The 25813-nt window shown below is 36.9% G+C and overlaps 1 protein-coding gene across 1 annotated transcript; it reads left to right on the forward strand.

The window, feature by feature from the left end:
* Nucleotides 1-25719, forward strand: LOC137290219 (protein shortage in chiasmata 1 ortholog-like). Its single transcript, XM_067820960.1, has 30 exons — nucleotides 1-36; nucleotides 612-753; nucleotides 988-1099; nucleotides 1727-1905; nucleotides 2444-2600; nucleotides 4024-4129; nucleotides 5017-5155; nucleotides 6135-6245; nucleotides 6969-7116; nucleotides 7483-7577; nucleotides 7957-8211; nucleotides 8985-9062; nucleotides 9883-10104; nucleotides 13016-13144; nucleotides 13293-13457; nucleotides 14261-14398; nucleotides 15311-15456; nucleotides 16427-16548; nucleotides 17147-17331; nucleotides 17721-17832; nucleotides 18641-18859; nucleotides 19393-19492; nucleotides 21044-21175; nucleotides 21746-21789; nucleotides 22073-22175; nucleotides 22507-23699; nucleotides 24396-24403; nucleotides 24681-24787; nucleotides 25092-25134; nucleotides 25610-25719. Exons 1-30 carry the CDS (start codon nucleotides 1-3, stop codon nucleotides 25717-25719), a joined length of 4836 nt encoding a protein of 1611 aa, XP_067677061.1.
* Nucleotides 25720-25813: the final 94 nt, after the last annotated feature.

Below are 25813 nucleotides of genomic sequence, written 5' to 3' on the forward strand. Positions count from 1 at the left end.
ATGCCTCGCTACCTTGGCATAAACTATTGGCAGAATGTAAGGAAATGTATTTATCATGTAGATAATGTTGCATCAATTTTTTAACAGACATCAACATCAATGAAGGCTAAGTTATAACCATTGCACTGTTTGAAACTACACTTGATATCCTGAAAAAATCATTTGCATTAAAAATGACATTGTTATGTTGGCATGAATGGAATACATGATTATTTTAGGAGTAAAGTTTGTGCACAATTTGACACAAACATGCACATAAAAAGCCAGTTATGTACTTGATTTATGATTAAAGTCCAAATGCAGGTACTACTTGTGTAGAATTAACAGTATTTGTTCTGGTGTGATATGGCTGGAATATTACTGAATGTTGTTAAAAAAAAATTCTTCACTCCAGTACTGTATGCTTTAAGTAATTAATGATTTTTCTTTCATGTAACCTCATTTACAGACCCTGAAGCAGATATTAAATGTTAAATAAAACTTTGATGATTAAATACTTGAGCGTTCCCTGATAGAATTAACTTCATAGTCGACTTTGTTTCAGGAACAATAGGTTTGTGTAATTTCTTACAACACTTTTATCAAGTCTGGTCAAACTTCATCACTTACAGATGATAGAACAAAGACGAGAATTCTATTCCCGTGCACTGTTGTTAGTTCCGCACCATCTGCATCAAGAGGATTCTGCAAATAGATTCAAATCAAATCGGCAAGAATTAAATGAAGACCAATGGAAGATCTGCAGAGATACTGGTAGTAATGAAATCTGCTCATCTTTAATCATTAGAAACTACATATATTATAACATTTAGTGATTTAATGAGGTATGTGTAAATTAAAATGTTTTGAATAACCATTCCACTATAAACAAATCTGAGCATTTTAAGTAATTGTTTTCTGAAAACATCCAGATAAATAAATGTATTTCTTTACTTTTGTCTCTCTGAGAAACATATTTTCCAAATGGTTTCTTGAACACATATACAGGCCCTTTTGAAGACATCATTGTTACGGAAGGACTTGACATATTTAGACAGTTTAAGGATGTCTATGGGAGTATTACAGAAGCTGATGGAAGGATTCCAGAAATGTATGACAGGTAAGTGAAGAAAAAGAACTTAATATTTTGTATTGTTACTGCTACTATCTTTGATTTGTCAGATAACATTTTGTGGAAATCAGTTCCAGTTGCAACATGAAATCAGGTGTTCACAGTGGCAAATGGGATAGTGGTTCAAACAGCAGCTTCTTATGCCAAAGAACCATGTTCTAACCTTGCCTGTGATATAGCTGGTATATTGCTGGAAGTGGTGTGAAACCAAATGTTTCTTATTGCAGTTGTCTTTTTTAACTGTCATTCTAAAGACCTTTCAGATTGTAGATTCAGGTAAAATTTGTTTCAATTATGGAACTAGTATATTTTTCACAATGAGGCACCTAGGTTCTGGTCCCAAGGTGGGCACATGTGCGTAGTGTCCTCGGGCAAGATACTTAGATCCACATTGTTTCAATTCACCCAGCTGTAGAATGGGTCCCCGTGAGGATGTGCTTGCTACCTGAGTGTTTTTTTTCATCGCACCTAACAGGCAGCATGGCTGTATACTCCTCGGGATAGTAATAGACCGGGGATAGTAATGTACGTAGCGCTTTGAGTAGGCAATATGCCTTGATATGAACACTATGTAAGCAGACTTTTACTATTACAATAACATTGTGTATCTGCCAGGAGAACAGAATTCCATTTGATTGATGACCACATGGCTGAGATTGTCCCCAGCTCCAACCCTGAATCAGTAGATAGCTTCCTCTCAGTTGAACTCTTTGAACCCTTTGACCCACTTGATGAAGCAAAGGAGGTGTTCGAGAAGGAGAATTTATACGAATATGGAGATGAAAAAGAGAAAGGTACATGATTAGTGATTAAATAATCACTGAGCATATTCAGAAAAACTGACACGACAGAGTGTGCTCCAATTTTTTAAGAATGCTTTAGAATGATTGTGGCAGGACTAATTCTGATATGTGTATGTTTATTTGCCTTTGTATGTGGGTTATCACAAACTTAATTACAATATCATAAGAATGAATTACGAGATGCAGACTTTGGAAAAGTGACTGAAGATACAGTTTTTGTGCATATCCAATTCTCAATTATCAGTCGCATTAAATAGACTAGATCACAACATGGATGTTTGTAAAAAGTAAGGAGCCATTTAATCTGAGAACAGTACTAGACCTCTATTAATACTGTCACTACAGTCTGAAAAATAATTAATAAAAATGGAAGTCCACAAGGACATCCTAATTGTACTTGTCTGATACTAGCAGACTTCTGTTATTACAAAACAGATGTAATGGCCTCAAGGGATGTTCAGGAAGATTTGCATTTATGAAGCTATATTCTAATATTTCTAGTAAATTTGAAGATGTTCTGTCATTTCAGACAAACTAGAGGATGTACTTTTGTCAGATGGACTGAAGGACACATGCAACAATTTTCCCAAGCTGTCAACTCTCATCCATTGTCTACAGTCAAGATCAGTCAAAGATCCACTGGCTGATGAAGATGGCAGAACATATTCTGAAGTTCTTGTTTTTAAGTAAGTTATCAGTCAAAACAAACATCAGATAATTTAGCTCTAAATCTCTTCATAAATGTATTATCATACTGCAAGGTGTAGACATTTGACATATACTGTGAAAAAACATTTTTACAGTTGACTCACAAAAGTGTTTCAACAGATAAAAGTAGATAGCGTTATAAATATCTTCATTTTGTGTTTGGGTTATCCCTTTTGGCTGCTCTACATTGACCATCAAATGAAAAAATGATTATATTATGGTTAGACCTGTCTCCTGATGGTGACATTCTTAATGATGAAACCTTCATACATCAGCACCTCAACACTTCTGGGTTCTTGCAATGTCAGTTCACTGGGCAAGTGGATCAAAAACGTCTCAATGTAAATATCCCAATGTAAATTCTCTTGTTCGTTATTTAGTGAGATGATATAATGTGAAAAGTCGTCCCCTGGTTGTATGTTGAATTAAATGTGCCATAAAATATTAGTTTCTTTCCAAGAATGCAATAATACCACTGCTTTGTTTGGCTGTTTGTTTTGTTTGCTAACTCCACACTCATTCACATTTTAGCCATATGTTCTGTAAAGTTTTCAACATCAACTTTGAACAACTAGGGTATGACATGCATCAGTCAGCCTGACAACCTGACAACATAATCCTGTTAGTGGGGTGGTGTGGTAACCTAGTGGTTAAAGCATTTGCTTGTCATGCTAAACACCAGGGTTTGATTTCCCACATAGGTACAATGAGTGAAACGAATTTCTGTGCCATGATATTACTGGAATTAGAGATGTGACCATACAGAAAATTCACAATACAATACACATTGAGATATCTTGGAACGATACGATTCGATTCAATACACATCATGGTATGTTATATTTAGTTATTTTCTTTAAAACTGTACATTTGTTATCAAGTGACAGTGTAAATTTTGACACAACCATCAATATCTAGCAAATATTAACAATCTTAAGGTCAATGATATGTATCACGATACGAAAAGAAGTATCTTTATATTTCAAGTCAGATAAAGTATCACGATTATCATTACTAGCATATATTGTCACAGCTCTAGCTGGAATATTGCTAAAAGTGGCATAAAACCACACTCACTCTATCACTCACTCACAAACTCACTCACTCACTCACTCACTCACTCACTCACTCATGTTAGTTGCCTCTTATGACAAGTATTGGTTCCTGAAAACCAGGGCCTAGATTTTCAAAGTGCTAAGATACTCGTAACTGCCATTCTTTAACATTAACTTTTGACTATGCTTCAAAAATCTAGTCCTTCACAGGTTGCAATAACGCTGCAGCAGCACCATGCTCTTGGGATCACTGTTACTTCTAGCAGGGAGGATAGTGGGTGTGTCAGATGGTCTTCTGTTTCGTAACTCTTTCTGTATTGATATGCTGGTATATTTATCTGTTCAGTGATCATTTCAAGATGGAAAGAGAGGTGGCTAGTGTTCAACAGTCAACTGAGGAAACAAGCATCCACCTGGAAACATTTGAAAAGTGCACATTTTCTGATCATAAAGTAAGAATGCATAGTGTAAAGTGTAAAAGAATTATTTATTTATATACAATTCCGATTGATTAACATAGTTAAGGTCCACTAGTCTGTGCCCTGTTAATGATGGTCAGGGACTTAACAGGGATTCTAAACAAAATGCCCACTGGCAAACAAATGTTCAGTCAAAAGTAAGATTTTTTCTTATCCTTATTTTTGTATAAATACTTCTTTAAAAGCAAAAAAAGGGAGATTTTTTTATTATCCTTGTTTGTGTATAGTCAGGGATATAAAAGTACATCATGAAAAAGCCAAACAAATGTGATTTTTTCTTTATGAACCTTACTTTTGTATAATGCAAATATGTAAATGCAAATTCTAGCCTCTGAGCAGGTCCAGGAAAATCATGAATTAACTCAATCATGTCAGGATGGTCATGTATCTACAAAGGGCATTTCTAATTAGCAGTTTGTTACTATTTTGAATTTGTTGATCCTAATACAATTACTGAAAATAGTATCATCAACACTAACATTTTCATAGAATTACATGTATACAATCAGGACAAAAATATTTCAACATATTCAACGTGAAATGTTCAACATATTCATTTACTGAGGCAAAATATTCAGTTTAGCTCTATGGACCTAACATTTGGCACTGAGCAAACCCATTCAGAAAGTACTTCAGTTTATACTGAGTTTAGTACTGTCTTCAGGAGCAATAATTTCATATTGTTTGCTGGACATCCTGGATATCTGAAAAACATATGTTGTAAAACTGTGTTTAACTGTCCTGTACCTCATTTCATCCAAATGAGTTTTAAAGCAGTGACTTAAAATGTATTCCAACTGACCAAAACCCCAGCCATCCTACTCCCCGAATATTGTGTGGTGGGTCACTTGTGTTACCAGGCATGGGAACTAGAAGATGTGATACTGCCTCCCTGGAAAAAGGGAGAGGAAGACAGTGTGAACAGCATGCTTGACATTCACTCTCATGTGAAGACATATATCAGCAGTGAAGCTGAGCAACAGTTTGAAGACAAGCATGGTAACTATCAGTATATTGATATAAATTCATATATGTGGTTATGGTTTGGTGCTTGAGGTTAGTAGGCTTTACCTACCATTACTATGGTTAAATTAACACTTTTAAGTCAATGCTGGATATGATAAAGGTATGTATGACACAAGAAACTTTGCTCTGGGTAATTTTCAGTCCTGCCAAGTTTGTTCATGCAGAGACCATACACTGGAATGTACTGTGTTTTGTGTCTATGAAAAAGTCAATTTGAGGTTTAGGATACATTTGTTCAGTTGTTGACCGAAATTTAGGGAGACAATGTGTCAGTTTAAAAAACATTACACACACATAGAGCCATTCTCTTCCCACAATGGTTACTTGTCATATCTTCCTACCTAACCTCTGTTCTAATACAACCCTTTCATGGTGTGTGCGTTCAATACTCGTGATTGGAGGCAATCAGATTTAGTTGTGCAATCAGAGACCTTGTTTCAAAAGTGATCGTTCATAAGATCTCGGAAATTTCCGGATGCATCGTGAACACTAGAACCTCTTCCCGAGCACAATACTCGAATGTTTCTTCTAGACAGAACTCAGTCATGTCGTATTTGTTTCTCCACATTGCTTGCATTTGTCAAGTTGAATCTAGATCGATGTAATACACGTTCTGATTGGACAGAAGAAAAGGGAGATAAATCTGCTTCCATTTTTTGCCGCTAGGGGATTTTATTGGAACCGCGAAATATGGCTGTATTAGAACAGAGGTTCGAAGGAAGATATGACAAGTAACCTCTGTGGGAAGAGAATGGCATAGAGCATGAAAAACTGGAAATGGCCTTGGCCTTGACCCAGAACACCAGATCACACCAAGGCGAAAAAAAAGGATCCAGTAATATGTTCCTGTTTCCCACCCACATTATTTTCCACACACAATCAGATGGACATGCACACACATATTGGGCCTTTTGTCACTTTCACGTATAATCCCAAAATTTTGTTTTTACAGATGATTGGCATTTAGTTCCTGATTCATTTATCACTGCTGCTGTTGAGGAACCTGATATTACAGGCATTTCCTCCCCAAGTGGTGTAGACTTTCTCACTCTCAATGATCCAGGTGAGATGTGCAAAACAAATTATACTACAGTCATATAGTGAAGAAATATCGCAAATTGGTATAGAGGGAAAGAAACCTTTCAAAATTTCCCACTAGACCATAGGACCACAAGTAGACAATAGTGACTGGTCCTATGTGCTTCACTCATCCAAAGTAACATTCATATTTGGGAAGAAAATTCACTGCCACATGTCAGGTACAGACCACTGCAAACTCGTTTAGTGGTCTTAATGATTCTCTTCAGCCATGGACCACAGGACCAGTGTAAATTTCGCACAGTGGGCAGAGTTGCATCCCTTTGTAATGGCAACATTCACTGATAACGGATTGAATCCCAGATTCACACTGATAATGATTCTTGTTTTGTCATGCTTGCAGGTCTCACAAAGAGTTAGAGGTCTAAGATCTGCATCATTTGGTGTGTTAATCCAGTGTATAGTTTGTATGACATGGTACAATGACATGAACCTCACCACAGTGTTACTCTTTATGTAGGTCATGAAACCGTAAAGTATAATGTATTCCCCTTTGAGTGTCCTTACCATTTATTACCAAAAGGATTGTCTCGCAGAAAAGGAATTGAAAGCTTTTACATACTATCATATCTCTGCATTCTTACTTTGGAAAGATTTCACTTTCAGTTATTAATTTTGTTAATTTTTCTTTGTCATCGGTTTTGAGGGGTTTGATAAAGTTCATATACATCAACATATCTCCAAATAGCTGTTGAAAGTAAGGATGGCAAGCTGGAGAGTAGAGCCTTGCTGGAATCCCCGATACTTCCATGCAAGTCACCAGAGGTACATGCCTGGAACCTTGCAGACCAGCTCCGGGAACTCAAGCCAGCATCACCAGTTTTCAACACATCACAGTTTGTATACCAATCATGCACCAATAATATACTTTTTGTGGGTCCTTCTTGGTTTGTATTTTTATAGTCAATATGTATGGTTTTCATTGCATTTCAAATTACAAGTATTTTTTTTTGCAAAGATTTATTGAAAAAAATTGAATATGGTATGTTATGTCTTGTTCATAAGCAAGAAATGAAAATGGTCATATCAGTGTTTGACTTTGAGATTGACATAAAAATTTCCTTGTTACATCGATTGTTCAATGTCATGAATCAAATAACTCTCAGCTTAAAGGACCTCTTTTAATTTCTTGACACTACTTATGTCTCATGGTTTACAGAATACTTTGACTGCATTTGTGAATTCAATTTTGTTTGCAGTAGTGGTTTCTTGCGTCAATTTGAAAAAGAAGCCATCATAACCAAGGTGTGGGAACATGAAAAATTCTTTGATGAAATCTTAGCCTTGCGACTGCCTGGTATGTGTTTAATTCTAAAAGTTCAAAATGGTTAAAGTTTTGTAATTAGGGCAGAATGTGTAAAGGAAAGTAAGAAGCATTTTGTTTTGCAATTAACATTAGGTAATTTCCATTTACTATTGAGCTATTGGCTTTAGCGTGTATTGTTTTTTGACAATTACTAAAACTATGTACTGAAATACTGTGAAAACACATATTTTGTTTTTTGTAATGATCTGGTAAAAATTACTGAAAAAATCAAATTTGAGTTGTTCTGGGTATTTGGGCTTGATATAACCAAAGCACAACAATGTTGTCAAACTCACACTTTTAAATATTTATATTAAATTTTTATATTAAATTTTTCAACTTCAAAAAGTCTTCACTGATCCACTTTCAGAACCTGTTGTGGCAGAGGAACATTTCCCTGGTCATGTATCTGTCCCAGACCTTGTGAACCAGCTTCAGCTGGTGGAGGAGTCTGGCCTCGGTAATGTGGAGCTACAGCTGCGGTGGGATCCATGGCTGTCATACAGAGCTGTCATGACCAGGGCGCTACAGGTGGAACAGGCAGACTTTGGGGTTGGCACTATGGCAACATCAGTGCCTAATGTGGACGAAGTATTTCTCAAGTACACCCTAAATGAATTGCATGGTAAATAATTATGGATCAATCATATTCTTTTCTGCAAAATGACAATTTTTTGTGTAAAGAATTTCTTGATAAAAGCCACCAGAATTATACCTTGTCAGGATGCTACATATATGCTCTTTGCAAAGGTTATGTTAACACACTTTCTTTTTTTCTTATTTTATTAGTGTATATATTATCAGTGTTTTATCCATGACAAACTTGACAGTTTTCAGATTCCCCCTATCTTCAGTTGTTCATTTGAGACACCAGCACTAAATTAGTTAGATTACTATTAAGGCAGTTTAGCAGGTTTGGTTTGAATTAGTAGAGATAATTATTTTTGTTCTGCATAAAATTTCTAGATTTCACAGTTTATTCAACCCAGCCAAAACATTGTTTACACATTCTGTTACCTTTTAACAAAGATTCATTTTTCTTATACTTTCAAGTGAAGTCTTTTGAAGGGCATTTAGAAGTGAAATGCATAAGGATGAAGATTTTATGGATATCAACTTCTTTATATGAGAACACATATAAAGAAGTTGATATCCATAAAATCTTCATCCTTATACTTTCAAGTGTATTAGTGGAAAAGGTGAACCAGCAGCCTGTGTCATAGTGTCCACATTAAAAGGTCATTTTAGGTTGTGTTCCTATATTCTCTGCCTTTTTCAGGCTATGACCTGTTTTATGCTGAGTTGCATCATTGTATACATGAAGTCCAAGAAAAGTGCTGATGTATCTGTATGTCACGATGTTTGTTATCAGGAAAACATTTGTTGTGTTTCTGCCAGGCGATGTGGACACTGATGCTGACATACAGACTGTGATTCTACAACAAGGCACAGGAACTACACATGCCCATCACAAGGGTGAGTAAACCCACAAGGATGATAGTTCAGAATTTCTTTCTTGTATAGATGACATAACAGCTATATTTAAGCTATATTTGATAAATTAATTTCAGAAGGGCTCAGTTAGTATTTATGACAGTGTTGTTTAAGTTAAGAAATTTCATTACATATATTACAGGTATAGGCTTCACAAGCTTTTTGTGTTAAGTTCAAGCCTCATGCAGAGTTTGTCTTTTAATTAGGAGATAAACATCATGTGTTGGCCAATTTCCGGGTGTTATTGAGTATTTGAAGCACGGGAATGTTTCATTTGGAACCGACGGCGTGTTGGCCAATTTCCGGGTGTTATTGAGTGTTTGAAGCACAGGAATGCATTTGGAACCGACGGCGTCAGCTGGAGGTTTCAAATGAAACATTCCCATGCTTCATCCGGAAATTGGCCAACACATGATGTTTATCGACATTGTAAACACAAAAGTAAACCAAAGGTTTTTACTGTCTGCACTCGTTTACATCGAGTACGGGTACAGTAGTGAAGTGTCATCAGCGGGCTGTTTCAGCTGGTTCCCATGGTAGCGTCTGGAGTTGTATCAATGTGCAAAAATCCAACGGAATTTTTGTTCACCCTTTGCGATAATTTAATGGATTGATTTGGGTACTGGATTCCTTGTTTGCAGTTCAAAGTTTGATACAGATATAGAATTTTTGTAAAAAAGAATCATTATTAATTGTTGATCAGCTGAAGTTGTGAGTAATGTTTTGGGTATAAGTTTGCCTTCCTCACAATTTTTGGTTTGTTATTAGTTCTTAAAGGAAGTCCCTATCATTATGTCCACAGCTCTGAATCTACTAATTAGTGCAGAGGGCAAATCTAACAAGGACAATATGGAGGAACCATTGAACAGCAGAGGAGATGGAATAGGTCACAGCAAAGTCAACCTACCAACAATAAAGGACAAGATGCCAAGATCAGTAGTTACTGATGATGACAGTTTCACTGGGTTTAGTCCACTTGATGAATTTTTGATGATGAGAACATCAACAATTAAAAAACACTTCGGTAAATGTCTTGCCATTTATCATTACTCTCAGTTTTATTATGCTTTGCAAGTATGTATTGGGTGTTTTGTTCATGTTGTTGTTGTTGTTTCACTAAATACTATTCTAGCCAGTCTTGGCTTGACAATCCAGCAGTCTAAGTAAACTGATCCTCAGTACTTTTCGTTACACTCCACTACTGAGTCTAACAAAACCTTATGGGAGGTCACGTCAGGTAACCTTTGAGATTGACCAATCAGAACACAGCTTACCAAATTCCAAAAGTGGACATTCGCACATACCTTCTGAACTTTTTATCTAAAAAATGTTCATACCCGAACGATTCCGAATGCTATTTAGCGTACGCTCGCTTCCGGATGATGCGCACTGTGCGCACATACAACCATAACAACGGTGAGTAAACAGTCGCTGAAAATGGTGTTTTTGGCAATATTCAAGGATGTCATCTTGCGGGAATGTTAGCTAATGGTAACCGTGTCAACAGAAACCCCAAAGCATATATACTGCAGGTCAAATAACTGTGTTATATGCAGATTTTTCTTTGTGGAGAGATCAGTGTCAGTGACCTGAATATTTTGAAAGTCCCTCTGATCCCTAAATGAGTCGTTTTCAAAATATGCCAACATTCCGTTCTCATGAAATGACAAAATGAAATGATTGAAGAGGTTTTTATTCATTCTCTAAATAGCATCATATGCTATTGCTCTTTCTTATGAAAATTAGGCCTTAATTGCAATTCTTTTTTAAAAAAATATGTTGTTTTCTCAAATCACCAAATTTACATTTCTTTCCCGTAACAACACTTTAGATGATGTAACATGTTGTAAAAATGATATTTCTAGCAATATTGTGTGACAGATGTGAAGATAAGCTTAGATTGTGGGTATATCCACATAAATGTTTGAATTTGCATGGATTTCTTTGCTTAAATAGATTTGTATGTATACTTTATAGAAATCACACATAGAACTAAGTTTCCATTTTGTTTTGTTTTTTGGCAAAACCTCACCCAAGAAAATATTTTATTACGTCAATGGTATTGAAAACATTCATACTTCTTGATACAGTATTTTAAAATCAATATGATTATTCAAAACCTTTAAAAAATACAAAAAACATTGTTGTTACGGGAAAGATACACTTGTTACAGGAAAGACAAAAAATGTTGCTTAACAATCTGTTTTTCACATTAAATAAACATCAATATATTGAACCAAAAATGTGAGTTTACACTAGTTTACACCTAAGAATATATTAAGACATATGCATATTTCATACAAATATCCCCTGTGAACTGCTGTTTTTCTTTGCCGTAACATAAACGTTCTTTACAGTAACAGAATTAATTCTTTACTGTAACAGTTGCATTCATTGTAGTTAAATCAGCATGTACATCCAGCAACTGCTGTTAATTGCATACACATTCGGTAGAGAATAATATTCGTGTAATAATTACTCCTACTTAGGGTAAGATATTAGTAGAAACTTGAACATGATAATAACAGTAACAGATATATTCTTTCCCATAACAATTACCATTCTCTACTGTAACAGTCTGAGGGGAAAAATATCATTTATCATCTGTTTTTCACATTGTATGAACATAATATATTGAACCAAAAGTGTGACAGGTTTACACCTAATAATATATTAAGATACAAGTTTATAATATACATAGTCCCTCTTTAAGCATCTGATTTTTCTTTCCCGTTACAATTTTTAGCGTTACAGGAAAGAATGTTATAGGAAAGAAGAACATCAACACAAATTACATTATGAGAAAATTAATGCCCCCCTCACAAAAATTGGACTTTGCAAGTTTCAAATGTTTCATAGTTCAGACGCAATCATGGAAACAAAATTTGGCAATATTGTACATGTCAGTGCAACAGTATTGTTACAGGAAAGATGCTTAATAAATATATGCTCCAAGTCCTAATATTTTACGCCCTTTCCCTGCAGCTCTCAGTCAGTAGAACATCTGGAACTTGTGTCATCATGAGAACACAGGAAGTGCCAAAGAGCACGCAGAAGTTTGGGTATCGTGGCATCAGGGATCATACATTATTTCAGATTTGAGGCTGTCGGTACAGGAAAGAACAATAGCTGAGGGACAGCTACAAAACATGTCTTATTTAAAAAATATGGCATCAAACATCTTTCAATCATTATGTGTGTGAACTAAACAGTTCATACACATAAATCAGCCCCCGAAAGTTAATATAGTGAATTTGTATCAACAGATATGAAAATCGAACAACACCATGACAGAGGAACAGTGAAAACAGCTAATTTTTAGCCCTTTCAAGGACTGTAATAAAAAACCTAAACACATTTGTCCACAATTAAACAATTGGATATACAAACATAATGCCTTAATTTCTGTCTTGGTCTGAAAAATTGCAACAAATTTGAAGAAATATTTATGTGATTGATCAGGGACAAGAATTCCTACATTTTATTAAAACGACTCAAATAGCAGCCGCTGTCTGATTGGTTAAATCTATTTAACCGTCTCGCATTTGATTGGATGGTCATTGGTCACTCAAAGGTTACCTGACGTGACCCTCTACTAGGTTTTGTTAGTGGTGGAGAGTGACGAAATACACTGAGACTAAGTTTACTTAGACTGGACAATCCAGTGACTGACATCATGAGCATCAAACTTCATAACAATGATGTGCATCAACCATATTAGTGAGCTGTAATGTATAATCTCATAATAGCCTCTTATGATGGACATGTGTTGCCTTGGGCCCTTTTTAACCTGAATCTACAAGGGGGTCATGTCAGTCTATCGTGTTACATATTCTGGAATTTGTTGTGCACTTAAACTGAATGTTTATAGCAATAACACTAAGATGACAGCCATGTTGCAGGTTTAACGAGGGATACCATTGTTTCCATTTCAGAAAACAAGCAGTCTGACAAGATATCAGTCACCAAACAGTCATGTGAACACCAAAGGGACATTATACACGGGGTTGATGAAACTGTTCCTCAAATAGCTCTTTGCAAAACAGTTGATGTTCCTTTGTCAGGTTGGAGCTTTGATGTAATTTGTATTAGTTGTTTTTATGGATGAAAATGTCCAAAGTTACTTTTTCACAATGTGAATCCAAGCTTATACAATATCATTCATTAGCAGTTGCCATTGTATTTAATCTACCTGATCAGTGTATGTTTCAGGATCACACATGCAGGTGTTTAATGCATTGCATTCTTTTGCTCGCCCATATGTGGATGTGCTGAAGCAGGCGGGTGAGATTCCCCATCAAGCCTCCATGTTTAGTCTTAAAGTGGACTTGACTCGCTTCCTGGTGAAGGAGAAGGAACAGCTAGATAGACAAGCAGGTATTTAGAAATCTGTATTGAGGGAGAGCTGTTTATCATCAAAGAAAACACTGAGGCGTGGCAACACTGCATGTAGACCATGATCTATAAAAGATAGCATCAACATTTACAGATGATGACCTCACTTGTTGCAATAATGAAGTTGACTATCCATAGAATTTGGTTTTCATCTTTATAACTTCTAAAATGCCCCTAGAAGCTAGACGATGACCTGTGTAAAACAAATCTGTCGTGTAAGATTGTTATCTCCTGAAATGTAATTCATGAAGTATTTCAGAAAACAAGAGGTACATATAACCAACAGATATCTCAATATAATGGTCACATGAAAGCCCCAGGTATATAAATGTTTTGTTCGCATACAACAAACCAGGAGTTCCATTCACAAAGCAGCCTTAACAAACGTTAACCTTAAATACCATTCTTAAACACTGCGCTAAGCTAATGCCTTAAGGTAACACAGTGTTAAAAAATGGGAGTTAAGGTTAACCTTAGTTAAGGTTGCTTTGTGAAAGGAACCTCTGTATAACATCTGGACACTATCAGGCATAATGCAAGTATTTATGACCTTCCTGTGAAGGAAGATCTTTAACGTTATGTAGCATTTGGAATAAGTGTCATTGAAGACCAAGTTAAGACAGTGTTTTGTACAGTTGCAAGTACAGTGTATTTTCAATTGGAAGACTTCCTTGTTTTGCATTGTGTGATCAAAATCAGCTGTAAGTTGAATGGTGGAAGGAGGTTCAGTGAAGCAAGGTCCCGTGTCTTGAGAAAAGGTTTGGTTTTGTATGTTGTATTTTCAGACAGTGGTGATGTGTACAAGTCTGCTGTGGTTGTCTATGCTGTAGTTGGAGCTGTAGACCTCCTGGTTCACTGCTGCCTTGAGTCTGCCATCAGTCACCTCAGTACTGTACATGAGAAGTACCACTCAACTCTTGGAGGTAGAGTTCAGACAAGATGAATTGGTCATGTTTTTAAAAATTTTGAAAACTTAACTTAGTAAACTTACATTTGAAAAATCATAATGACTTAGCCTGAACATTGCTTGAACACATTATCTTTTTCTTGACTTTGGACTAGTTTCAAACTCACAGACGAGTTTAATCAGAATAAAATGAGCATACAGGGTCAGCTTGTAAAGCAATGTCATTATAAGCAAATACACACCTAGTGATTCAGCTAAACAAAACATTTGAATTAGAACTGAATTAGGACATGCAAACATTCATTTTAATAGGATATTTAAATAGAGCACATATCCATGCCACAATTACATGCTCAAGGTGTTGGAGTGTTCTCTTGATCAATGGATGTCTTTTTTCCTGTCATTCTTTTAATCTATTCAAGCCTCTGGGGAATATTCAACTCATGCTAGATGTCAGGTGCAGCGAGTTATCACACAGCCTCATCCTCACAATTTACGCATTTGCAGCTGTGTGAACTGAGACACATAGAGTATTTTGTCCAGTGATAGTGCACAGTACTATAGCCCCAACTATGTGTCTACACATGTTCGTGTCCACCATTTGGTCACCTAGTCCTTTTGATGAGTGGGTTCTTTTTAAGTGCACAGAGTGGTGGACTGCACACTAGGGGTTGTGACAACATGGAAAGAACCTGCAAGTAATGTTAGCGTTAAGGTTTTTACACCCGGTTACAAGCTGTGATTGATCTAGGCTTCTTCACTTACTAGCACAATGCCTTAGACAGCTCGGCCACTATGCCCCACTTAGTTACTGAATCCATATACCAATTTTGAGTAATATGAATACATAACATATTTTATGGTAGTAGATGTTTATTTCATTTTGTGATTGTTCCTTTCTATTAAAGCAACAATTCTCTGATTGCAGGCTCTTTGGAAAGTATCAGGAAGGAGTTATTTCAGTTCAAGGTTTCGTTTGACCAAAATAATATACTTCATCCCAAAGTGGGCATTCTCTGTAAGAACATTGAGGAGACTGTGAAGAGTTCCTCGGGAGATGGTAAAGGAAACAAGGTGAGGTGGTATCAATGACATAACCAGTATTTGAATATAATGCCATTCACCAGGGAGCATTTCACAGTGGTGTGACCTGAAACTCACAGTTTGGGGCATGAGGGGTTTGTCCCATTGTCCTATGTGTGGATGCAAGACACAAAAATCCTCAACTCGCACCAAAAGTTTATTCTATGGTCACAGTCATCATTTCTTTCCTTTGGCTTGGTGAGGTTCAGAAAACTACAAAGCAAAAATAAAGACTTGCTAAGTAAATGATTCCTAACATCACTTCATGAAAATTCTAAGTAAATTCCTTCAACCCCTACAATTACAAAATATATCAATAAAATGTACAATTAACAAACCCTTCAAACATTACCTCCGTATTATGCATTGAAATGTCTTATAATAACAAACAATGCTACTCACATTTGTGCCCATGCCCACTGCCACATCTTGGTACAACATGGAGGCAGTGACAAGCCATGTGCTTTGAGGAGCGTTACACTAACAATCAAGGGAAGTAATCTGTTTTTACAATCATAATACTTTTAGGAAAACTAATAATACTTTTAGGAAAACTAATAACAGTTATAGCCTAGCTAGACTTTCTGAACCTCATCTGAACTAAATTTTACATTGAAAATTACCACACAATTTTAATACTTTGTACTTTGCAACATTAAAAGTGTAACCTTTTGACAACAATTATCTTTAATGTATGAAATTATAAATTAATAAAGAAGAAAAAATGTTTTCTGCATCAACACTATGCAATCAGTGACTGTATATCAGAATGTTAAAATTGGGTTTCTCAGCAAATACCATGTATGGATTAACCAAAATTCTTCTCTTGATATATGGTTGAATAGCCTAATGGTGAAGAGAAAGTTCATACACATGTGTGTGAATGTGTGCATGTTTTGGGGGTGGGGGAATTACTGTGATAATTCTGCAGTTCAAGACATGTTTACCCTCCAATCTGCAGGTGCTCGTTGTCACAAAGCGTAATCTTCACAGTCTCATGTGTTACCTAGAGAAGGCGCTTTCTGTGTGTGCAGACATTTTCCCTTATTTCACAAAGACAATGGAGGAAGACACATTCTCAGAGTAAGTGAAATGTAGATAGATAGATTATTTCAATCAGCACAATATTCTCACCTAATTAATGCAAAAAACAGACTTGGGCAAGTCATCCCAAAGAGCTTTGGTAAAGAGTCATGTCATTACACTGCATCAACTTATGCAAATTGGTTCAAGAATATAAAGCAAGCGTTTGGTTGATATTCAGCTATTTCATGAAACAAAATTCAGACTCATAACTATATGTAATGATGTTGTGAAGTATTTGCTTCTTTCATCCCAATACCTAATGATGAACTACAAGTTATAAGATACATGAAGAGCAGATGTTTGTCTTCAGTAATCAATGCTTTTTATGTATGCCAACTAATGTGATCAGTTGGGCAGACTCGCTGACTTGGTTTATGTATGTCATTGTATCCCAATTGTATGGATCAGTGCTCACGATGTCGATCACTGGATGTTTGTTTCAAACTCACTCATTTAAAGACTTCTGTCATGTAGGTGGGATACTACTGAGTGTGGCTTCAAACAACCATCAATAGTATACATCATAAACAAGTATTTTTCCCTTCCCATTTTACTTGAAACACCTATTTTTGTGATACATATACTGCTGTTTCAGAGTGGAAAATCACAACTGTTTCATCTTAAGTGAATCTGCTTTAAACAAGCTTACAAAATGGGACATGTTTAGTCTTGTGATTGAGTATGAGGCAGAAAGTAATTCATCAACATGTAGGAAGTGTCAGGACATTGGTGTCAGCCACCTTGGCTTAAAGGGTGATGTGCAGGACATGAAGACAGAAGGTGAGCTGGTGATCCTGGGTTTGATTTTATATTAATATACACAAAGACCCATCTTTTCTTTGGAGGCTACTCCTTGTTCACCATTGCACTATTGACAACACTAATGCACACAACCAATAACTGATCTCACTTGACATCATTCGATCTCACTGGGAAGTACTCAATCTTAAGCCTTGTTGCCTCCTTGTTGTCATTTTAGCCACCAAAACAATTAAGCACATTTACCAGCATTTACGTCAGACAGCCTAAATAACAATCATGGTACATAAGAAATATACAGTATTTTCAGTTGTTTACTTTTGAAATCATTCAGGATGTTGTTCTGAAGAGTCTCTATTTAGTGTTTGAATTTTGTAGTTTATTTAAAGTCAGGTTTCTCTGCCTTTCAGAGACACAGGAAGTATATCCCTTGCAAATGAAGAAATCTGATGTGAAAGTGACAGTGATTGGCTCTGTGAATCTTACAAGTCAGAAGAATTTACTTCAGCTTTTAGAATCAAGGTTCAGTGATTGTATATGTATTGCCATCTTTCTAAATTTTAGGCCTGTTGCTGAAAAACAAGAAGTAAGTTGATAACCTCTTGACCCTTGTTGGACCTTGTTTTTAGAAAACTACCATTCAATATGTATATTGTTAAACTATAGTAGAGTGTTGTGACTATAGTCTGTTTGGTTCAAAAGTGGGCCAATGAATTGCAGTCTGTCTAAAAAACTAATAAACATAAAATACTCAATGAATCGCTGTTCATAATCAAAACATCAGACCAATGCTGTGACGTTTTAGCAGAATGTATGTCCTAAAAATAATAAAAGTTGTTAAACAAACTATCAGTAAATAATTGACAAAGTTCACTATTTCTTATGAGGGAGGCGTGTAGAGAAAGGGACAGCCAGGTGAGTGAGAAAGGATGGAGATGGAACGCGGCCCAGGTTAATGAATCAATAACTTTGTCGGCACTTGTGCAGGTGCTTCTCAAACACCTTTCTGTTCCTCTCTTTGCACTCCACCCTCGTAACAAGTAGTGAACTGTATCAAAATTTTAATTATAAGTTGGTAAAACAACTTTTTCATTAATTTATTTATGCAGACTGTAGTACTAAGCAGGAATTAATATAATTGCAAACCCAAGTTCCACAGTCAAGACAGTTGTCACCAGGATTAACACGGGTAACAGACAACATATACTGATTGACAGAATTAGCTCACATCAACTCTAATGCTCAGGCAGTGTAAAATGTTGTCATTTATAGCAGGAACATCAAGGCCACTTGGACCTCTTTAATTTCTAACACTTCTGCTCCACTGCAGACACAATATTGCTGTCATAGAAAGAGAAAACTCGGACAGTGACAGCAGACCCTGTGTGGATGTGATCATGGATGAGAGACACTGTGTTGTGCTACACTCCCTGATGAACTTCACCGATGAATGGCAGGTGGAGAACCTCTCCAGGAAGTTGGTAGTTCTCAGTCTGCAGTTTACATACTGCTGGATCATGTTCTACTCCACAGATTCAAAATCAAAAGGGTAATTCTGACCTCCTTGTACATACATGTGGCTGCTCCAGACACCAGGCTTACTGAATAAGTTCGAGATACAGGCATCAGAGATTTTCGACAACAGCTCCATATTCTTAATGCAGCAAACTGAAAAGTAAACTCCACCCAACTTTGATTTCCCTATGTCTTTTTATTCCAGACAGAAACAATTTTTGTTATCAGTCATCCCTAAAGATACAATCAAAGGTAAACTATAGAAGGTGTTTTGGCAGAAAAGATACCTGTAACATGGTAAAAATGACTCATTTTCAGCATTGTGTCACAGATGTCTAATGAGGAGATTCCTCTGGCTGTGCTGGATTTTGAACAGGCATCCTGCTTAACAAGTAAATGCAATAAGCATGGACAATTCCAAGACGCGTTTTTTGTATGAACTTTTAGTCAAATTCATGCACATTCATGGACCAAACATGCCTCAAGAGATGTTATAAATGTGCAAGAAATGCACTGAAAATTCCTGTGGTTTGATTATGACTGTGTTTTGTGCTTCTTCTTCCACAGCTACCTGCTGCCAGATGCTGTTGTTGCAAATATCTGTAAGCTGGAGGCAGCGCTGGCAAATCTGAATAGCAACACTGGCAGGTTTCAAATCACATACAAAGTAAGCCTTAGTGAAGTCAGCTTTTATCAATGTAAAATGTTGATATCATGAATAAAAAACTACTTATAAAAGCCCAAATACATGTGCTTGTGGATCACTTCCCACATGCAGCTGGCACGATGTGATATATCTTGAATGCTATTCATTGTGAAATAAAACCCAGCTCACCCACTTCTAAAGGCCCAAGGGGCGGTGGGGTAGCCTAGTGGTAAAAGCGTTCACTCGCCTCGCCGAAGGCCCGGGTTCGATTCCCCACGTGGGTACAATGTGTGAGGCCCATTTTCCGGTGTCCCCTGCTGTGGTATTGCTGGAATATTGCTAAAAGCGGCGTAAAACCATACTCACTCACTCACTCACTCACTCACTCTAAAGGCCCAGTGATTTATCCACAGTCCAGTTATAAGATGATACCTTATAGTAACAAGGGTTATAACATGCATTGACTATTAATGTATCACAATTGTTTAGCCTCTGATAGCAGTTAATCAATGGTAGACTTATTATAACTATTGGTTTCCTTTGATAAATTCCCAGCGCCAAATACAGGGCGCACCAGATTCATTTAGAGTTTTCTGCCCCAGTTACCTCTTATGCCAGTCTAAGTAAACTTAGTCTCAGTGTATTTCGTTACACTCCACCTAACAAAACATAGTAGAAGGTCGCGTCAGGTAACCTTTGAGTGACCAATGACCATCCAATCAAACGCAAGACGCTTAAATAGATTTAACCAATCAGACAACGGCTGCTCTTTAGGGATCAGAGGGACTTTCAGAATATTCAGGTCACTGACACTGATCTCTCCACAAACAAAAATCCACATACAACACAATTATTTGACCTGCAGTATATATGCTTTGGGGTTTCTGTTGACATGGTTACCATTAGCTAATATTCCCGCAAGATGACATCCTTGAATATTGCCAAAAACACCATTTTCGGCGACTGTTTACTCACCGTTGTTATGGTTGTACGTACACAGTGTGCATCATCCGGAAGCGAGCGTATGCTAAGTAGCATTCAGAATGGTTGGGGTACGAACATTTTCAAGGTAAAAAGTTCAGAAGGTATGTGCGAATGTCCACTTTTGGAATTTGGTAAGCTGTGTTCTGATTGGTCAATCTCAAAGGTTACCTGACGCGACCTCCTATAAGATTTTGTTAGACTCAGTAGTGGAGTGTAACGAAAAGTACTGAGGATAAGTTTACTTAGACTGCTCTTATGCAAACATTGTTTCGATGCAGACTTGAAGCTTAGTTTAGTTTATGTTTAAACTGTTTACTTTTTCTGGATTTCAAGTTTCTTGTCATTTATTAATGGAAGTTGAAACTACTTAAACTTGTTTTTATGTCATACAAACTATACATTCATTTGGGAAATGACTTCAAATGAGACAGTTCAAGGAGAAACAAACTATTGCAATAGTATTGCAATAGTTGTTTCACCCTCAGTAGTCACCTTTTAGTTACAGAGAGTATTATTTAGCTGTCTATGTATTGCATCTACAGCTGATACATAATGGAGGTATTGTCAGTGATTTTGTATTTCTCACAGGTACTGATAGCCTACGATCTGGTACACCTTGCAGCTACTGTGAGATTATGCTGTGACAAGTGTGTTGAGATGTCCACAGTGTGGACGAAACAACAGTGGACAAGGCCCTGGATCTCAGGAGATGCATCAAGGGTCAGTATATATAGTCATCTCTTGTAAGGTATAATTAAACACAAAATCAATATTTTATGCATCACTTTTTATGTGTGTAATTTTTGTGCAAAACTTACTAAACTTACTCTAGTTAATTGTGAGAAATGTATGTGTGAAGAATAATGTCACTGACAGATCATCAGTTATAATAAGAAAGCAAAGTATAGAAAGCAGTAAAAAATGTCACTGAAATCATAGTACAACACATCCCCAGCCCCTTCTATGAATAGCCACTCTATAATGAATTCTCAGCAGGTTGACATAGCCTTACTTTCTGGTTTTGTTTCTAGATACATATTTTGAGTTTAGACCATTCTGTGAACAGTGTGATTATAAGTTCAATAACAGGATTTGTGTTGCAATTCTGTTGTTGCAAATCACTAATAAGTCGGTTGAAATTGCTCTTTCTCATTTTTCTGTTATGTCAAATGTATTAAATGGGTAGTTTGTATGTTCATGTGGGTAGAGTTAAAGTCCTTGCCTGTAGATGCTTCCATCCTGTTGAAACAATTCATTACACTGTCAACAATTAATTGTACATTGTTGCAGGAAGAGAAGTTTCTCACCAGCCTCCAATGTTTGAATTCTTTCAGGTATGTTGTTTTTTCTGTTAATTAATATTTTTGAAATATTGAAGTTTCATAACATGTTTTGACAGTGCTATTTATCTATAAAAATAATATTTCCACCTTTAATTCATCTCAGAGAATTGCTCAGAAACAAGTCCATTATACCTGTCTGTGTTTCAGTGCCCAGCTAATGTCTGTGATTCAGTGCCTTGCTCATCTGTCTGTATTTCAGTGCCCAGCTGGTCTCTGTTTCAGTGCCTAGCAGATCTGTCTGTGTTTCAGTGCCTAGCTGATCTGTCTGTTTCAGTGCGCAGCTGTTGTTGTCCAGGACAAGTCTTGTCTCCCTCCTCTCATGCACACTGTCTCAACTCAAGCAGATAGCTCCTGAACTCCCAGAAAAAGTGCATCTGGTATGGAATATCTTACATGTGTTCAATGTTAAATGAGAATATTTAAACAGTGTGCATGTCATTATTCTTCTGAAGAGGCTGATGTGTTCTAAAATTAAAACATCATAATAAGTATTAAAAAAAATTAATAATTCAGGGATGGAAATGAATTTCTGTCTTATTGAAACTAGTTGGATGCTAAACATGCTAATTGGAATAAGGAAAAGTGGATCCACTACTTCCTGTGATGTTCTAAATCATCATGTCAAGCACAAAACCTCTGCAGACTGTACATCAGTATCATTGCTGTAAGTTTAACATTTTTAATGATCTTTAATGGAATTTTTTCCAGATGTTTTACAAAATGATCAACTGTGACACTGGATTACACTTGAGATCACATGACACAGAAAAACTAGATATGGAACTGATGGCACAGCCAACCCTGGTGCCAAATAAAGAAACAGAATATAGGTGCCCTGATTCCAGCACACATGGCCATCTCTACCAGGGTTCAAACATGACTTCAAGATGTGGTTACCAGAATTTAAAAGAGGTTCAGATTCCCAGGTTCTCAGAGGATTTCCAACCAAAGCAGCCAAAATCTGAGGGTTGTTCCACACAATCTCTACCTATATTTCAACCAAATGGTTTCTCTGAGGACCCAGATTTCAGACTGGTGGAGCAGTACCCAACTCAGTCATTTCTCAGTCAGGGCACAAATGATACTCCAGGTAATTCACAAGGGTACACTAAACCAAATGAATATGTTCTGGCCAAGATGGAAGGTATGACTGAAAATGAAGCAAGGCAGTTTGAAGAAACTGTTACTCCTGATTTTGATCTACTGGGTGATGCAGACATACAGAGATTAACAGCTGGACCTTCAGCGGAGGTAAATGTAATCAACCAAGCAAGGCTGTCTGATGTCTTCAGGCCAGGGAAAATGCATACATCAGCTCGCATGTATGTAAATGGAGACCAAGATATCCTGTCTGGATGTACACCCACAGTAGCAAAGAAAAAGCCAAGTTTTAGTTCGGTTTTACGTGAGAAAATGAATTCAAAGAATAGATTCTTGCATGAGTTCAATCAAAGTAATCCATTTGATGACGTTTATCGAAATCAACAATGTTCATCCACCACACTGATCACTGAGAGTCATGAAAGTGGTTACTTTCCAGAAAAATCCATTGGAAAAAGCTATGTGGATCCTGGTTGTGTTGATGACTCCCATCTGGTTGTACGTAAAATACATGGGTTACCAATACCTGATGCAAGAGTAAATCATACCTATGTTGATCTTGGAAGGTCCATGCTGCCAAGGTGTCATGAACGCCGCCCACCTCTACATTCATCCAGTGATGGGCGATGGCCTGACTTGACGAAAACATCATCATCAATGAAAAAATCCCTCCTTGGCCAACCAGCTTTAAGTGAAAACTTTCAGAGTTCTCTGCTGAAGCCACCTGTTCAGAGAGTTAGCATAGGACTAGCTCAGCCATTGAGGAGAGACACTCAACAGGAACAAGAACAGAAAGGTAGGTACATGTAAAAATATCCTTGACTTTAAGCTTGGATTCATCAACAAATATAGAAGTTAGGGCTGTTTTAAGAATCTACTTGTATATTCTAAATGTGTTGACACACACTTAAGCTAACTTTTAGATGTGTCCCCTTTGTGAATTACTTTTATAAGTATCAACAAAACTGTTGGTAGTTCCATTTTGTAAGTCCCAAGATTTCATAATTGTTATTGGTAGCTAATTCAAAGGCAAATATGAAAGAAAAATTCTTGGTTTTTAATTTGTTGGTTTGAGTATGAAACTGTCTGTTGCAATGTAACAGCTTTGAGGACCCCCAAATCAATGCTGATATAGGGCACTGATTGGTTTTAAGCTTGTATCATGTCTGATGTCTTAATGTTAAACTGTGTTGATAGATTTTTGCTGCATTGAGCAATATCCCATCTCTAACCATTGTGGCATGTTAAAACTGAGGAACAGGCAAACCAGCCTATGAAATCCTAGTACAATCCACAGCAAAGTCAAAGATCTTGACCTCTCTATTTGATGTAGTCACTTGCTACAGACAGTCAAAGGATGCTCAAGTTCTGATCAAATCTGGGCCACCAATATCTTGTTTTAACAATCAAGTGAGTGAGTGAGTTTTGTGTTACGCCGTACTCCGCAATATTCCAGCTTTATGGCAGCAGTCTGTAAGTAATTAAGTCTGGACCAGACAATCCAGTGATCAACAGTTTGAACATCTGCCTGCACAGTTGGGAACTGATGACATGAGTCAGTGAGTCTGACTACCTGATCCTGTTGGTCACCTCTTATGACAAGCGTAGTCACATTTTATGGCAAGCATGGGTTGCTGAAGGCCTATTCTACCTGGGACCGTCATGGGTCTTTAACAAATAAGAGTGCTGGGGCTTTGGTCCAGGGTTCACCAACATATGTTATTGTTCTAGTGGAGAGGTTTATATTCAAATTCATTGCACTTTCCCTGCTTCACAACCAGCAACAAGGTGGATGAACTATGACTCTCCTCCAATGGACATGGAACCAGATTCTCCTTATCATGGAACCTCCACTCACAAGGAACAACCTTACACTTACAGACATCAGGTACTTCAGTTCATTGCAGTGTTAAAATCAGTGAAGGAATTTAGACATATGACTAACCAATATCATTGTTTTCATAAACTATTCCTGGCAAAACTGACATGGCATGTTAGTCTTGGCAGATTGTGGATCTTTGTTTATGACAGACTATTATTTAATGGTCATAGTGGTATGCTGGTAATAAGCAAGACACCAAAGATTGGTCTGTCCATATTGCACCCTTGTGGGTCTCAAACCAAGGACCATTGTATAAAAGTCTTATGTAAGTCTTCTTTTGTTGACTGAAACTGCACTGTTATTCCAGAAGCATCATGAACCATCCAGACTGTTCCAAGCAGACGAAGACCAAGGTATAAGATTTTGTAACAATTAACTCTTTACACCAAGTCACCATGTCGTAATACCAAATCCCTTTGGATAACTCTTACAAGAAACTTAGTTTGTCTACAGGAATAATTTGGGACCTATTCTTAGTCAGTATCCCTATGAAAAACCCATGTGGAAATTCTGGGGACTGGATGTCCCTAGCAAGATATACAAGTCACAAGAGCCAACTGTTAATGATATTAAAGTTAAATATGTTATTTCTGTGGAGTGTTCTTTATGCTGTCAACCACTGTCTTAACACTCACTAAATAATGTACTGGCTATTGTTGTTTTAGTGGAAATATAGTTTACACATAAAACAACATTCATTGCCTCCCCCCATGGGTGTGTTTAATCTTCTAAACACACCTTTCTTAACATTTTTCTTATAATGTTAAACAGCATATTATATGTTACAAGCTGTGAAAACAGGACTGACAAGAACTGTGTGTATTTCAGGTGAAGACGTCAGCTATCTCTTTGAAGACTTTCCTAACAAGAGGAAAAAGCTAACCTACAAACCCCTGCCTGGTCGAAGTCGGGGACAAACTGTGCTGGCATTCAGATGACGTCTTGTAGGAACTGAGAGATTATTGAAATTCCCTGCATACTTACATGGGGGTTTCGTATTGTGAATGTTATCTTATGAATGCAAAAGATGCA

The sequence above is a fragment of the Haliotis asinina genome, chromosome 7 (assembly GCF_037392515.1).
Source record: "Haliotis asinina isolate JCU_RB_2024 chromosome 7, JCU_Hal_asi_v2, whole genome shotgun sequence".
NCBI lineage: Eukaryota > Metazoa > Mollusca > Gastropoda > Lepetellida > Haliotidae > Haliotis > Haliotis asinina.

Excerpts from the sequence above, each read along its gene's own strand:
- LOC137290219 (XM_067820960.1), top strand. The coding sequence starts at position 1 with ATGCCTCGCTACCTTGGCATAAACTATTGGCAGAAT. Across the intron at positions 9,063-9,882 it reads TACACATGCCCATCACAAGG|CTCTGAATCTACTAATTAGT; the intron begins GTGAGTAAACCC and ends TTATGTCCACAG. Across the intron at positions 15,457-16,426 it reads GAGATGGTAAAGGAAACAAG|GTGCTCGTTGTCACAAAGCG; the intron begins GTGAGGTGGTAT and ends TCCAATCTGCAG.